Source organism: Somniosus microcephalus, chromosome 2 (assembly GCF_052327205.1).
Source record: "Somniosus microcephalus isolate GS21.2 chromosome 2, FLI_Smic_1.0, whole genome shotgun sequence".
Taxonomy (NCBI): Eukaryota; Metazoa; Chordata; class Chondrichthyes; order Squaliformes; family Somniosidae; genus Somniosus; species Somniosus microcephalus.
The window spans coordinates 360847703-360864383 of NC_140988.1; the positions used below are offsets into that span (position 1 = coordinate 360847703).

The 16681-nt window shown below is 47.3% G+C and overlaps 1 protein-coding gene across 1 annotated transcript in view; it reads left to right on the forward strand.

Moving 5' to 3' along the window:
* Positions 1–768: 768 nt before the first annotated feature.
* The window catches only part of LOC147123724 (UDP-glycosyltransferase 3A1-like), a 45790-nt gene continuing 29877 nt past the window's right edge, over positions 769–16681 (forward strand). Inside the window, exons 1-2 of the mRNA XM_085975541.1 lie at positions 769–1184; positions 2536–2634. Of these exons, the coding sequence (XP_085831667.1) occupies positions 1103–1184; positions 2536–2634 (181 nt within the window). The 5' untranslated portion in view covers positions 769–1102. The remainder of the gene's footprint in view (positions 1185–2535; positions 2635–16681) is intronic.

Consider the following 16681-nt stretch of genomic DNA (forward strand, 5'->3'; position numbering starts at 1 on the left):
CGGACCTTCTGCCCCCTCCCCCCAATCTCCGGACCTTCTGCCCCCTCCCCCCAATCTCCGGACCTTCTGCCCCCTCCCCCCAATCTCCGGACCTTCTGCCCCCTCCCCCCAATCTCCAGACCTTCTGCCCCCTCCCCCCAATCTCCGGACCTTCTGCCCCCTCCCCCCAATCTCGGACCTTCTGCCCCCTCCCCCCAATCTCGGACCTTCTGCCCCCTCCCCCCAATCTCGGACCTTCTGCCCCCTCCCCCCAATCTCCGGACCTTCTGCCCCCTCCCCCCAATCTCGGACCTTCTGCCCCCTCCCCCCAATCTCGGACCTTCTGCCCCCTCCCCCCAATCTCGGACCTTCTGCCCCCTCCCCCCAATCCGGACCTTCTGCCCCCTCCCCCCAATCTCGGACCTTCTGCCCCCTCCCCCCAATCTCGGACCTTCTGCCCCCTCCCCCCAATCTCGGACCTTCTGCCCCCTCCCCCCAATCTCGGACCTTCTGCCCCCTCCCCCCAATCTCGGACCTTCTGCCCCCTCCCCCCAATCTCGGACCTTCTGCCCCCTCCCCCCAATCTCGGACCTTCTGCCCCCTCCCCCCAATCTCGGACCTTCTGGCCCCTCCCCCCAATCTCCTGACCTTCTCTCTCCTCCCCCCAATCTCCTGACCTTCTGGCCCCTCCCCCCAATCTCCTGACCTTCTGCCCCCTCCCCCCAATCTCCTGACCTTCTGGCCCCTCCCCCCAATCTCCTGACCTTCTGGCCCCTCCCCCCAATCTCCTGACCTTCTGGCCCCTCCCCCCAATCTCCTGACCTTCTCTCTCCTCCATGCGCGGCTCCCCGAGGTGCGCGCAGGCGCCGAGGCGCTCTCCGGCCCGGGCTGCTGTTTATGAGCTTTTGCTCTGCTCAGCAATGCGTGAACTTTGAGCACAGCAGGGACTTGCACAACTTGGTCTTGAATGTACTGAGTTAGTCGCGCTGCGGTCTCTCGGATTGGCTCCCTGTGTTCACTTAATCCCAGCATTATATGCAGTTATTGTTCGGATTGGCCAGGCAGATCTCAGTGGCGCTGTGCCAGCGGAAGCGATGAAGAAAAGTGTTCCGTGCAACGCAGAATGGCAAAGCAAACAGGGCTCGTCTTGTTACTGTGCGTATGTGTGGCAAACTGTGCAAAACTGTTAACTGTGGCCCTGATGGGTAAGAAACATTTTGTTATTAATTTACAGATAGTAGGCTGCAATTAACTCTGTGAAGGTATCTGGGGGGAAAAAAAAACAAAGTTGCATTTTAACATACCCTGCCGATTTTTTTTGTATTTGTTCCTGGGATGTGAGCTTCGCTGGCAAGGCCAGCATTTATTGTCCATCCCTAATTGCCCTTGAGAAGGTGGTGGTGAGCCGCCTTCTTGAACCGCTGCAGTCCGTGTGGTGAAGATATTCCCACAGTGCTGTTAGGGAGGGAGTTCCAGGACTTTGACCCAGCGACAATGAAGGAACGGCGATGTATTTCCAAGTCAGGATGGTGTGTAACTTGTAGGTGGTGGTGTTCCCATGTGTCTGATGCCCTTGTGCTTCTAGATGGTAGAGGTTGCGGGTTTGGGAGGTGCTGCTGAAGACGCCTTGGCGAGTTGCTGCAGTGCATCTTGTAGATGGTACACACTGCAGCCACAGTACGCCGGTGCTGGAGGGAGTGAATGTTTAAGGTGGTGAATGGGGTGCCAATCAAGCGGGCTGCTTTGTGCTGGATGGTGTCGAGCTTCTTGTGTTGTTGGAGCTGCACTCATCCAGGCAAGTGGAGAGTATTCCATCACACTCCTGACTTGTGCCTTGTAGATGGTAGAAAGGCTTTGGGTAGTCAGCAGGTGAGACACTCGCTGCAGAATACTTAGCCTCTGACCTGCTCTTGTTGCCACAGTATTTATGTGGCTGGTCCAGTTAAGTTTCTGGTCAATGGTGACCCCTCCAGGATGTTGATGGTGGGGGATTCAACGATGGTAATGCCGTTGAATGTCACGGGGCGGTGGTTAGACTCTCGCTTGTTGGAGATAGTCATTGCCTGGCACTTCTGTGGCACGACTGTTAACTGCCACTTATCAGCCCAAGCCTGTATGTCGTCCAGGTCTTGTTGCATGCGGGTATGGACTGCTTCATTATCTGAGGAGTTGTGAATGATGCTGAACACTGTGCAGTCATCAGCGAACATCCCCATTTCTGACCTTCTGCTGGTGGGATGGTCATTGATGAAGCAGCTGAAGATGGTTGAAGATGCATTGAAGTTTCAGGTGGGACTTGAGCCCACAACTTTCTGTCTCGGAGGCAAGAATGCTACCACTAAGCCAAGGCTGATACCTAAGCTACTGTATCCCAGATTGGACCTTATTTTGATTTGATTTATGTAATCCATGGATTGAGTGACGAGGCTGTAAAGGAACTGATTTCCTGTGCCTGGGACTATTCGATTGCCTCCCAAGTAAATGCACTTTGGTTTCAACATTATATTTTGCAAAGTTGTAAATCCTCAAACTCTGTGATCACAAATGTATTCACAGGTGGAAGTCATTATCTTATGATGGAGGAAATCACAAAGATCTTGGCAAATGGAGGCCATAATGTGTCCAACTTCCACCAGAAGGTCCGTTCTTTAAATGGTGAGTTCTATGCCTTTATTTTCCTGTATATCTATGTTGTTTTAAACAGACTTCTGTTGTTCACTTGAGTATTAACAAATTCAGTCTTCTGGTTATACTCATTTTATTCTTTAACTTCAGCATAGAAAGTAATTTACGAGCGGAGTATAGTCACAGATAGACACGCGAACCTAGACATGGGTCCCTTTTCGTGTGCTTGAACAAAGGAAAATGCTTATATTTATACATTATTCTCTATATCAAACTGGAAGTAGCCTTGCCTTATTTGGTAGTGTCCGGTCAAAAGCACCGTCCTTTAGCTGATGCACACAAGTTTACATTTCTCGTACATCAACATTCGGTAGTTTACATTCAATGTACCATCCTCCAACTGGCTGTACCATACTTCAACATCCTCTTGCAAAGATTGCAGTGGCCTGTGAGGGGGTGTTTACAGTATGGCAATACTATAAACGTCCCAAGGCTCTACTTCAATCTTGAACACTGGCTGTTGCTAAGTGAAATCTTTATCTCTTTCTCTTTCTCTAATGATGCCAACCACTTCTCTCCCCCTATATTGAATGAACTAAACATGAACACCTTTCGGAAGCTGAATTAGCCGAGTTCCATATAAGAACATAAGAACATAAGAAATAGGAGCAGGAGTAGGCCAATCGGCCCCTCGAGCCTGCTCCGCCATTCAATAAGATCATGGCTGATCTGATCCTAACCGCCAATCTACTATCACAGAACCATCTCCTGAATCTAACAGAATTAGACACACGAAATAGGAGCAGGATCAGGCTACACGGCCCCTGAGCCCGCTCCGCTACCCACAGGGCCATGTCCGATCTGAACCTAGACTCATGTCCAAATTCCTGCCCGCTCCCCGTAACCCTTAATTCTCTTTACTTCTAGGAAATTGTCTATTTCTATTTTAAATTTATGTAATGATGTAGCTTCTACAGCTTTTTGGCGCAGCATATTCCATGGACCTACCACCCTCTGAGTGAAGTAGTTCCTCCTCCATCTCAGTTTTGAAACAGCAGCCCCTTATTCTAAGACTATGCCCCCTAGTTCTAGTTTCACCCATCATCGGAAACATCCTCCCCGCATCCACCTGATCCAACCCCTTCACAATCTTATATGTTTCAATAAGATCGCCTCTCATTCTTCTGAACTCCAATGAGTAGAGTCCCAATCTACTCAACCTCTCCTCATATGTCCATCCCTTCATCCCCGGGATTAGCCGAGTGAACCTTCTTTGTACTGACTCGAGAGCAAGCATTTCTTTTCTTAAGTATGGACACCAAAACTGTACGCAGTATTCCAGGTGCGGTCTCAGCAATACCTTGTACAACTGAAGCAATACCTCCCTATTTTTATATTCTATCCCCCCAGCAATGAAAGCCAACATTCCATTGGCCTTCTTAATCACTTGCTGCACCTGCATACTAACCTTTTGAGTTTCGTGCACCAGGACCCCCAGATCCCTTTGTACTTCAGTACTTTCCAGTTTCTTGCCATTAAGATAATAACTTGCTCTACGATTTTTCCTCCCAAAGTGCATAACCTCACACTTTCCAGTATTGTATTCCATCTGCCAAATCTCTGCCCACTTACTTAGCCTGTCTATGTCCCCTTGCAGGTTTTTTATGTCCTCCTCACTCACTACTTTCCCTCCCATCTTAGTATCATCTGCAAACTTTGATATGTTACATTCGGTCCCCTCCTCCAAATCGTTAATATAGATTGTAAAGAGTTGGGGACCCAGCACTGACCCCTGCAGAACACCACTAGTTACTGATTGCCAGTCTGAGAACGAACCATTTATCCCAACTCTCTGCCTTCTGTTAGATAGCCGGTCTATAGTTTCCAGCCTTCTGTCTACTGCCCTTTTTAAATAAGGGTGTTACATTAGCAGTTTTCCAGTCTGCCGGGACCTTTGCTGAGTCCAGGGAGTTTTGGAAAATTATTACCAATGCATCCACAATCCCTACCGCCACTTCCCTCAAGACCCTAGGATGTAAGCCATCAGGTCCAGGTGATTTATCCGCCTTGAGTCCCATTATTTTACCGAGTACCACTTCCTTAGTGATTTTGATCGTGTTTAGCTCCTCCCCCCCTATAGCCCCCTGTTTGTCCAGTGTTGGGATATTCTTAGTGTCCTCTACTGTAAAGACTGATACAAAATATTCATTCAGTGTTTTTGCCATCTCCATATTTCCCACCATTAATTTCCCGGTCTCATCCTCTAAGGGACCAACATTTACTTTAGCCACCCTTTTTCTTTTTATATAACTATAAAAACTCTTACTATCTCTTTTTATATTTTTTGCTCATTTACTTTCATAATCTATCTTCCCTTTCTTAATCAATCTTTTTGTTATTTTTTGCTGTTTTTTAAAGTTTTCCCAATCCTCTATCCTCCCACTAGATTTGGCTACCTTATATGCCCTTGTTTTTAGTCAAATACTATCCTTAATTTCTTTACTTAGCCATGGATGGCTGTCTTTTTTTTTACACCCTTTTCTTCTCAGCGGAATATATATTTTTTGGAAGTTGTAAAATAACTCCTTAAATGTACACCACTGATCATGCATCGTCTTACCCTTTAATCTATTTTCCCAATCCACTCTACTCAATTCCACTCTCATACCTTCATAGTCTCCTTTATTCAAGCTTAGCACGCTTGTTTGAGATCCAACCTTCTCACCCTCTAATTGAATATGGAATTCAACCATGTTATGGTCACTCATTCCAAGGGGATCCTTTACTAGGACATTTTTAATGAATCCTGTCTCGTTACACAGGACCAGATCTAAGGTTGCTTGCCCCTTGGTCGGTTCAGTTACATACTGCTCAAGAAACCCATCCCTAATACACTCAATGAACTCATCCTCAAGGCAGCCCTGCCCAATTTGATTTGTCCAATTAATATGATAGTTAAAATCCCCCATAATTATAGATGTTCCCTTATTACAAGCCTCAACTATTTCCTGATTGATACTCCGTCCAACAGAGTTGCAACTGTTCGGAGGCCTATAGACTACGCCCACTAGTGTTTTTTTCCCCTTATTATTCCTTACCTCCACCCAAACTGTTTCATTATCCTGATCTTTTGACCCAATATCATTTCTCTGTATTACAGTGATTCCTTCCTTTATTAACATAGCCACCCCACCTCCCCTTCCTTCCTGCCTGTCCTTCCTGATCGTTAAATAACCTGGTATGTTTAATTCCCAGGCATTGTCACCCTGCAGCCATGTTTCTGTAATGGCCACAAGATCATACCCATATGTAGTTATTTGTGCCATTAACTCGTCTATTTTGTTACGAATGCTACGTGCATTCAGATAGAGAACTTTCAAATATGTTTTGTGACACTTAGTTCCTGCTTTTGCCCTTTTTATTACTTTACCTTTTACTCCATACCTTCTGCCCCTTCCTGACACGCTCTGGTTTTTAATTTCCCCACTGCTACCTAAGTCTATGACCTTCTCTGTTGTCATTTTTATTATTTGCCCTCTAGGAACCTCCCCCCACTAGTTAGTTTAAAGCCCTCTCTACAGCCCTAGTTATATGATCCGCCAGGACTCTAGTCCCAGCACTGGCCAAGTGAAGCCCGTCCCAACGGAACAGCTCCCTCCTGCCCCAGTACTGGTGCCAGTGTCCCAGGAAGCAAAACCCATTTCTCCCACACCAGTCTTTGAGCCACGCATTTAACTCTAATTTTATTTGTCCTAGCCAAATTCGCTCGTGGCTCAGGTAATAATCCAGAGATTATTACCCTTGAGGTTCTGTTTTTTAATTTGACCCCTAGCTGCTCATACTCCTTTAACAGAACCGGCTTCCTAGTCCTATCTATGTCGTTTGTACCAACATGGACCACGACAACTGGATCCACCCCCTCCCACTGCAAGTTTCTTTCCAGCCCAGAGGAGATGTCCTTAACCCTGGCACCGTTCGGGACTCTCGCTCTCGGCTGCAGAGAACTCTATCTATCCCCCTAATAATACTATCCCCTACCAGTACAACATTTCTATTTACTCCCCCCTCTTGAATGGCCCCCGTTCCACGGTGCTGTGGCCAGGTTGCTCATCCTCCCTGCAGTCCCTGCTCCTGTCCCCACAGGGAGTAAGAACCTCCTCCAGCTCTACCTCCTGGATCCCCGTACCTGCCTCACTCGTAGTCACACCGTCCTGTCCCTGACCATGGGCTACATCGGAATTAATTAACTTCATAGGTGTGACCACCTCCTGATACACAGAGTCCAGGTACTTCTCCCCCTCCCTGATGTGTCGCAGTGTCTGAATCTCAGACTCCAGCTCATCAACACGGAGCTGGAGTTCCTGTAGCAGCAGACACTTGTCACAGATGTAATCACCGTGAGCCTCAATGGGGTTCACTGGCTCCCACATCTCGCAACAGTAACACATCACCTGCTCCATTCTATGTAATTAATTACATTTTTCATTGTTAGTTATGGACACCCTCTGCCCGATTTTAGATGCTAGTATCCCCTTTAATTAATTGGATTTAAATTAAATCAATCCCTCTAGTTACACCAGTTAAATGGTTTACCAACAGTCACTCTGCACCAGAAAGGCCTTATTAACTACAACCCACAGAGTTAAAGTTTGAAAAGAGCACCTAACACCCCACTTACCCTAACTCACACTTACCCAAACTCACAGCACTCTTTGATGACTCGCACTAGGACTGGTCTTTTTATACTGTTTGTTTGTTTACAGCCAAATGAGTCACCCCTGCTGATTGGTTAGAAAACTGGTTTCCACTGCCTGCTGTGCCAATTTACTCCTACTGCAGTGTAACCTTGTTTTACTCTTCTTAAACCAACATAATCCCAAATATTTAACTTTTCCCCTTTACTTAAACTGCTTAAGTAATCTTATCAAGAATGAGTTAAAGAGAAATAACAATTAAAGAACTCTCACACTTACCCAAACTCACAGCACTCTTTGATGACTCGCACTCAGTGCTTGCTCGCACTAAGACTGGTCTTTTTATACTGTTTACAGCCAAATGAGTCACCCCTGCTGATTGGTTAGAAAACTGTTTTCCACTGCCTGCTGTGCCAATTTACTCCTACTGCAGTGTACTCTTCTGATTGGACCAAAAACAAATTGTCTGTAAATTAATCAAATTTTAAATAAACCTTAACAAATCAAATTAAAATTGTGTTGGCTGGGTTGATGATGCACTCCAGTCCCCGCGGCGCCCACCGGTCGCGGAAATACTCAAGCGTGCCGGCGGACACCGCGTGCTCCATCTCCAGGGCCACCCTGGCGCGCTACTGCAGTGTAACCTTGTTTTACTCTTCTTAAACCAACAGAATCCCAAATATTTAACTTTTCCCCTTTACTTAAACTGCTTAAGTAATCTTATCAAGAATGATTTAAAGAGAAATAACAATTAAAGAACAATTAAAGTATGCCAACAATCTACATCAATATAATAGTGTTTGCTCATTAACCTTTGGCTAGCTGTTTCAGTCCCAACTAATGTCATAGAAACATAGAAAAATAGGAGCAGGAGTAGGCCATTCAGCCCTTCGAGCCTGCTCCACCATTCAATGAGATCATGGCTGATCCTCTATCTCAATACCATATTCCTGCTCTCTCCCCATACCCCTTGATGCCTTTTGTGTCTAGTCTTTCTTGAGGACCACATTCTGTTCCATGGAGTGAGGGATTGGAGGACTGAACCTCAGATTCCTCAGACAGTGAGCTCCTAATTTCATCCATCTCACCCCATGGCAATTGTTAAGTAGAGACCAGGTAATTTCCCACAGGTTGGCTCAGTGGAAGGACCCTTGCCTCAGAGCCAGAGGGTTTAAGCTCCACTCCAGGGAAATTAGAACACAATGTGGACTTACACTCTCATGCAGTACTGAAGGGGTCCTGCACTGTTGAAGATGCTGTCTTGCAGATGAGATGTTAAACCAAGGCCCTGTCTGCCTCTTTGGGTGGATCTAAAAGATCTCATGGCACTATTTGAAAAAGAGCAAGGCTGAGCAAGCGGACCTGCGGGAGGATCAGAGTCGGACACCGGGGATAAAGGCAGCGCGGAGCAGAGGCCTGGGAGTGTGAGCGAGCGGACCTGCTGGAGGAACGGAGTCGGAGACCGGGGATAAAGGCAGCGCGGAGCAGAGGCCTGGGAGTGTGAGCGAGCGGACTACCTGCGAGGGAGACAGTCGGCAAGCGACACAACAAAGGAGTGACGTCAGAATTCAAAGGTGTCGCTGGCACAAGGGAGCTGAGAGGTGAGTATAGGATGAGTATTTGTGGTAAGTTTTTTGTTCTGTTAGAGTATATTTCTGCTAAGTAGATCATAGCCTATCTAATAGAGGGAAGTGCTGATTGGTGGGTAGCTGTTGAGTGCTCCTTGTTAAGTTTTAAGTTTATTTCTGCTAAATTAATTGCATAGTCTGGTAAATAGAGGCATGGCAGGGCAGCTCAGTCCCGCGGTTTGCACATCCTGTGCCATGTGGGAAGTCCTGGATGCTTCTTGCGGCCTGGACGACCACATGTGCAGGAAGAGTCGCCAACTGCAGCAACTCGAGCTCCGGGTTTCGGAGCTTGAGCTGCAGCTGGAGTCACTACAGTGCATCCGCGAGGCTGAGAAATACTTGGAAAGCAGAAGTGATCACCCCGCAGCCTCAGAATGTGCAGGCAGAGGGGGAATGGGTGACCGTCAGACAGAGAAGGAGGACCAGGCAGGTTGGGCAGGAATCCCCAAGAGTGCATCTCGTTCACTAACCGGTTCACAGTTCTGGAAACTGGTGAGGGTGATGGCTCCTCTAGGGAGAGCAGCCAGAGCCAAGGCCACGGCACCACGGGTGGCTCAGCTGCACAGGGGGGGAGGAAGAAGAGTGGAAGAGCAATAGTGATAGGAGATTCATTGGTTAGGGGAACAGATAGGTGTTTCTGTGGATGCAGACATGATCCCAGGATGGTATGTTGTCTCCCTGGTGTCCGGGACAAGGATGTCACTGAGCGGCTACAGGACACTCTGAGGGGGGAAGGTGAACAGCCAGAGGTCGTTGTCCATATCGGTACCAACGACATAGGCAGAAAGAGGGATGAGGTCCTGCAGGCAAACTATTGGGAGCTATGAAAGAGATTAAAAAGCAGGACCACAAAGGTAGTAAACTCCGGATTACTCCTGGTGCCATGTGCTAGTGAGTACAGGAATAGGAGGATAGAACAAGTGAATGCGTGGTTGGCGACATGGTGCAGGAGGGAGGGCTTTAGATTCCTGAGGCATTGGGACCATTTCTGGGGAAGGTGGGACCTGCTGCTCATCAGAGCCGGGACCAATATTCTCATGGGGAGGTTTGCTAGTGCTGTTGGGGAGGGTTTAAACTAGCTTGGCAGGGGGGTGGGCACCAACATATAGGAATAGAAAAGAGGAATAAGGTGCATAAAAGAGTGAGTGTGTTGGATAGAACTAGAGAAGAAAGTAGTACTAGAGGTGGAAGAAGTACCATATTAAAGAGGAGCAGACTAAGACTATGAAAAATTGAAAAATGGGTTTAGAATGCATGTACGTAAATGCACAAAGTGTGCTGAATAAAGTTGCTGAGCTACAAGCACAATTAGCCGTGTGGCAATATGATGTTGTGGCAATAACGGAAACGTGGCTTAAAAATGGTGAGGACTGGGCACTTAATATTCAAAGGTACAAGGTGTTCAAAAAAGGTAGGGAAGGAAAAAAGGGAGGTGGGGTGGCAGTGCTGATTAAGGAAGACATTGTAGTGTTGGAAAGGGAGACTGCTCTTGAGGGGACAAGGACAGAATCCATTTGGTTAGAATTGAGGAGCAAAAAGGGTATGATCACGCTATTGGGGTATTCTACAGGCCTCCAAATAGTGACAGGGAGGTAGAGGAGCAAATCTGCAGGGAAATCGCAGAGATAAGCAAGAGCTATAGAGTAGTGATACTGGGGGACTTTAATTACCCAAATATCAATTGGGATAATGCTAGGGTAAAGGGAAAGGAGGGGGAGGAATCTCTGAAATGTGTTCAGGAGAATTCCCTTGACCAGTATGTTCTTGGCCCAACTAGGAAGGAGGCATTGCTGGATCTGGTGCTGGGGAATGAGGTACGCCAGGTCGACCAAGTGTCTGTGGGAGAATACTTGGGTACGAGTGATCATCGTACCATAAGATTTAGATTAGCAATGGAGAGGAGCAAGGAACAATCTAGAGTGGAACTTCTAAACTGGAATAGGGCTAACTTCAGTGGGATGCGAAAGGAACTAGCCAGGGTAAAATGGAACCAAAGTCTGACAGGAAAAACTGTAACGGAACAATGGGTGATCTTTAAGGAGGAGACGTTCCAAGTACAGGCTAGGTACATTCCAACAAGAGGGAAGGGTAAGGGAGCCAAAGCAAGGGCTCCTTGGATGACGAGGGAGATAGAGAAGATGATGAAACAAAAAAAGAGGGTGTATGATGAATGTCAGGTGAATTCTTCAAGGGAGAATCGGACCAAATACAATAAGTTGAGAGGGGAAGTGAAGATTAAAATAAGATTGGCAAAGAGAGAATATGAGAGTAGACTGGCGGTTAACATAAAAGGGAACCCAAAAATCTTCTACCGGCATGTAATTAGTAAGCGGGTAGTAAGAGGCAGGGTGGAGCCTATTAGAGACAAAGAAGGAGATATATGCCTAGAGGTGCAGGGCAAGGCTGGAATACTCAATGAGTACTTTGTCGGTGTTTACTAAGGAGGTGAATGCTGACAATATATCAGTAGAAGTGGAAAAGGTAGAAGCAATGGAAGGGGTGGAAATTGATAGACAGGATGTACTAAAAAGGCCGGGTATGCTTAGAGTGGATAAGTCGCCCAGTCCAGATGGCTTGCATCCCAGGTTGCTAAGGGAATTGGGGGAGGAGATAGCGGAAGGGCTTGCCATAATTTTCCAATCTTCTCTAGATGCGGGGGAGGTGCCTGTGGATTGGAAAGTGGCAAATGTGACACCATTGTTCAAGAAAGGGCGTAAGGACAATCTTAGTAACTACAGGCTGGTCAGTTTAACATCAGTGGTGGGTAACGTTTTAGAGACAATAATCAACGAAAAAATTAACGGGCACTTGGAGAGGTTTAAGCTAATTAATGAGAGCCAACACCGATTTGTAAAAGGCAGAACATGCTTGACTAATCTAATTAGAAATAGAAACATAGAAGATAGGAGTAGGAGTAGGCCATTCAGCCCCTCGAGCCGGTTCCGCCATTTAATGAGATCATGGCTGATCATCCAAATTCAGTACCCTGTCCCTGCTTTCTCCCCATATCCCTTGATCCCTTTAGCCTTAAGAAATATATCTAACTCCTTCTTGAATATATTTAATGAATTGGCCTCAACTGCCTTGTGTGGTAGATAATTTCACAGGTTCACCACTCTCTGGGTGAAGAAATTCCTCCTCATCTCTGTCCTAAATGGCTTGCCCCTTATCCTTAGACTGTGACCCCTGGTTCTGGACTCCCCTGCCATCGGGAACATCCTTCCTGCATCTAGTCTGTCTAGTCCTGTTAGAATTTTATAAGTTTCAATGAGATCCCCTCTCATTCTTCTAAACTCTAGCGAATATAAGCCCAATCGACCCAATCTCTCCTCATACGTCATTCCTGCCATCCCAGGTATCAGTCTGGTGAATCTTCACTGCACTTTCTCCATGGCAAGAACATCCTTCCTCAGATAAGGTGACCAGAACTGCACACAATACACAAGGTGTGGTCTCACCAAGGCCCTGTACAACTGCAGCAAGACATCCTTGCTCCTGTACTCGAATCCTCTCGCTATAAAGGCCAACATACCATTTGCCTTCTTAACCGCCTGCTGCACCTGCATGCTTACCTTCAGCGACTGGTGCACAAGGACACCAGGTCTCGTTGCACTTCCCCTTTTCCCAATCTGTTGCCGTTCAGATAATAATCTGTCTTCCTGTTTTTGGCACCGAAGTGGATAACCTCACATTTATCCACATTATACTGCATTTGCCATGCATCTGCCCAATCACCCAACCTGTCCAAATCATACTGGAGTTTCTCGGCATCCTCCTTACAGCACACACGCCCACCCAGCTTTGTGTCATCTGCAAACTTGGAGATGTTACATCTAGTTCCCTCATCTAGATCATTTATATATATATTGTGAATAGCTGGGGTCCTAGCGCCGATCCCTGTGGTATCCCTGTGTCACTGCCTGCCACTTGGAAAAAGACCCGTTTATTCCAACTCTGCTTCCTGTCTGCCAACCAGTTCTCTATCCAAGACAGTACCTTACACCCAATCCCATGTGCTTTAACTTTGCACGCTAATCTCTTATGCGGGACCTTATCGAAAGCCTTCTGAAAGTCCAAATACACCACATCCACTGGTTCTCCCTTATCTATTCTACCAGTTACATCCTCAAAAAATTCCAGTAGATTAATCAAGCTTGATTTACCTTTTGTAAATCCATGTTGACTTTGTCCGATCCTGTCACTGTTTTCCAAGTGCTCTGCTATTACATCTTTTATAATGGACTCTAGCGTTTTCCCCACTACCGATGTCAGGCTTACTGGTCTATAATTCCCTGTTTTTCCTCTCCCACCTGTTTTTAAATAGTGGGGTTACATTAGCTATCCTCCAAGCGCTTTGAGACATCCGGTGGTCGTGAAATGCAAGTCATTTTTTTCTATTTAATTGAGGTGTATAACATTATGAGGGGCCTAGATCGAGTGGATAGGAAGGCCTGATTTCCCTTGGCACAGAGGCCAATAACCAGGGGATGTAGATTTAAAGTAATTGGTAGAAGGATTAGAGGGGAGTTGAGGAGAACTTTTTTCACCCAGAGGGTGGTGGGGGTCTGGAACTCACTGCCTGAAAGGGTGGTAGAGGCAGAAACTCTCATCGCATTTAAAAAGAACTTGGATGTGCACTTGAAGTGCTGTAACCTACAGGGCTACGGACCAAGAGCTGGAAAGTGGGATTAGGCTGGAGAGCTCTTTTTCGGCCGGCACGATGGGCCGAATGGCTTCTTTCTGTGCCATAAATTTCTATGATTCTATGAAAGGTGTTATATCGATGCAAGTTGTTTCTTTATGTCCTCTTTTAACATGGCCCTTTTACTTGTCATGTGGAAGCTGGGGTAACACCGCTACCTGATAGCATTCCCATGCCTTCTTTTGTTGGAGATCGTGAATAGAAGAGTGAGCAGCACTGAATCCTCAGTTCAGTCAACATCCTGTAGCCCCATTGAGGTAAATTTTTTCTGAGACTCCACTCCCATGAGAATATGGGCCAGAGAACTGGGTGCAGAGGTGAGCATGCCTGATTAAAAGGAAATGGCCAATAAATTGGTTGATACTGCGCCTGCTTTCTTCTGGGACACCTGGGATGATACCTGATACCTGGGATGGCAGGAATGACGCATGAGGAGAGATTGGGTCGATTGGGCTTATATTCGCTGGAGTTTAGAAGAATGAGAGGGGATCTCATTGAAACTTATAACATTCTAACAGGACTAGACAGACTAGATGCAGGAAGGATGTTCCCGATGGCGGGGGAGTCCAGAACCAGGGGTCACAGTCTAAGGATAAGGGGTAAGCCATTTAGGACTGAGATGAGGAGGAATTTCTTCACCCAGAGAGTGGTGAACCTGTGGAATTCTCTGCCATACAGGGCAGTTGAGGCCAATTCATTAAATATATTCAAGGAGTTAGATATATTTCTTAAGGTTAAAGGGATCAAGGGATATGGGGAGAAAGCAGGGACAGGGTACTGAATTTGGATGATCAGCCATGATCTCATTAAATGGCAGAACAGGCTCGAGGGGCCGAATTGCCTACTCCTGCTCCTATCTTCTATGCCTCTTCTTAGGCAGTCCCTCGGAACCGAGGATGACTTGCTTCCACATTAAAATTAAGTTCGCAGGTGACTGATGAGTCCAATGCGGGACCTACAGTCTCTGTCACAGGTGGGGCAGACGGTGGTTGAAGGGGCGGGTGGGTGGGGTGCTTGGGTTGATGTGCGCTCCTTCCGCTGTTTGCGCTTGGCTTCCACTTGCTCCCGGCGAAGAGATTTGAGGTATTTGGCGCCTTCCCGGATGCTTCTCCTTCACTTTGTGCGGTCTTGGGCCAAGGATTCCCAGGTGTCGTGGGGATGTAGCACTTTTTCAAGGAGGCTTTGAGGGTGTCCTTGACGTGTTTTCTCTGCCCACCTGGGGCTCTCTTGCCGTGTCGGAGCTCCGAGTAGAGCGCTTGTTTTGGGAGTCTCGTATCGGGCATGCGGATGATGTGACCCGTCCATCGGAGCTGATCGAGCGTGGTCAAAGCTTCGATGCTGGGGATGTTGGCCTGAGCGAGAACTGATGTTGGTGCGCCTATCCTGCCAATGGATTTGCAGGATCTTGCGGAGGCAGCATTGGTGGTACCTCTCCAGTGCTTTGAGGCACCTGCTGTACATGGTCCATGTTTCTGAGGCATACAGGAGGGCGGGTATCACTGCTGCCCTGTAAACCATGAGCTTAGTGCCGGGTTTGAGGTCCTGGTCTTCAAACACTCTCTTCCTCAGGTGACCGAAGGCTGCACTGGCACACTGAAGGCAGTGTTGGACTTCGTCATCGATGTCTGCCCTTGTTGACAGTAGGCTCCCGAGGTATGGAAAGTGGTCCACGTTGTCCAAGGCCTTGTCGTGGATTTTGATAATCGGGGGGGCAGTACTGTGTAGCGGGGGCAGGTTGGTAGAGGAACTTTGTCTTACGGATGTTTAGTGTAAGGCCCATGCTCTCGTACGCTTCGGTGAAGGTGTTAATAATGGCTTGGAGTTCGACCTCCGAGTGTGTGCAGACGCAAGCATCGTCTGCATACTGTAATTCGACGACAGAGGAAGGGACGGCCTTGGTTCTGGACTAGAGGCGATGGAGATGGAACAGTTTCCCGTTTGTTCCCATTTTGTCGCCTTCTGCCAGTGGCTGAAGAGCTCCTCCCAGAGTCGCAATGCGGATTCCGCCCACTAAGGGGCACAATGGACATGGTCTTCACCGCATGTCGATTACAAGAGAAATGCAGGGAATAGCGCCAACCGCTGTATATGGCCTTCTTTGACCTCACAAAGGCCTTTGACACTGTCATCCGTGAGGGATTATGGAGTGTTCTCCTCAAATTCGGCTGCCCTCAAAAGTTTGTCACCATCCTCCGCCTGCTTCACGACTACATGCAAGCCGTGATCCTGACCAACGGTTCCACCACAGACCCAATTCACGTACGAACCGGGGTCAAGCAAGGCTGTGTCATCTCACCAACGCTCTTCTTGATCTTCCTCGCAGCAATGCTCCATCTCACCATCAGTAAGCTCCCCGGTGGAGCGGAGCTAATTTACAGAACCTGCTTTACTGACCATCAAACAGGCTCCTAAGTGTCCAAAACCCCTGCGCACACTCTGCGCTGGATGTACACCGCACGTCGTATTGGCAAAGCCATTGTTGTGGAGTATTTTAAACCAACACTCGACACAAGGTTTTAGGTCGATAGTCAAGTTGTCTTTATTGCACCGGTGGGGAAACAGTCTGCTCTGTCTTAGCCAGACCTTTCCAAATTGGTACAGCAAACACGACATTTTTATACATAACTATACACATGTCAAAATTCATTCCTGCCACCTGATTGGACCTTGGCCCGCATGCATCTTCACTGATTGGTTGCCTATGCCGCATTACATTAAAGTACCACCTTTATTATCAGTTCAAGCTGTTGTTGCACCTATGACCTCTGTTTATACCAAATGGGTCTCATCAACATTGTACTTCTGACTCATTGTCCTCCTTTCCTGCCTCTCTAGGCCTCTTTTACTTCCAAATCATTGTTTTACTTTCCTGCCAGAACAAAACTTACATCCTCTTAGGCCTCTTATGGTTCCATGTCCGGCTATGTTATCTCTACTTAGAAAAAGCTTACTACTGCAAAATATGGTCTTTATTACACCATGCAGTGAAACTGCCAGCGATGCCAGTTTAACTCTTTCCCCACTGCAGCAGAAAACGCGGCCGACGGGACCCT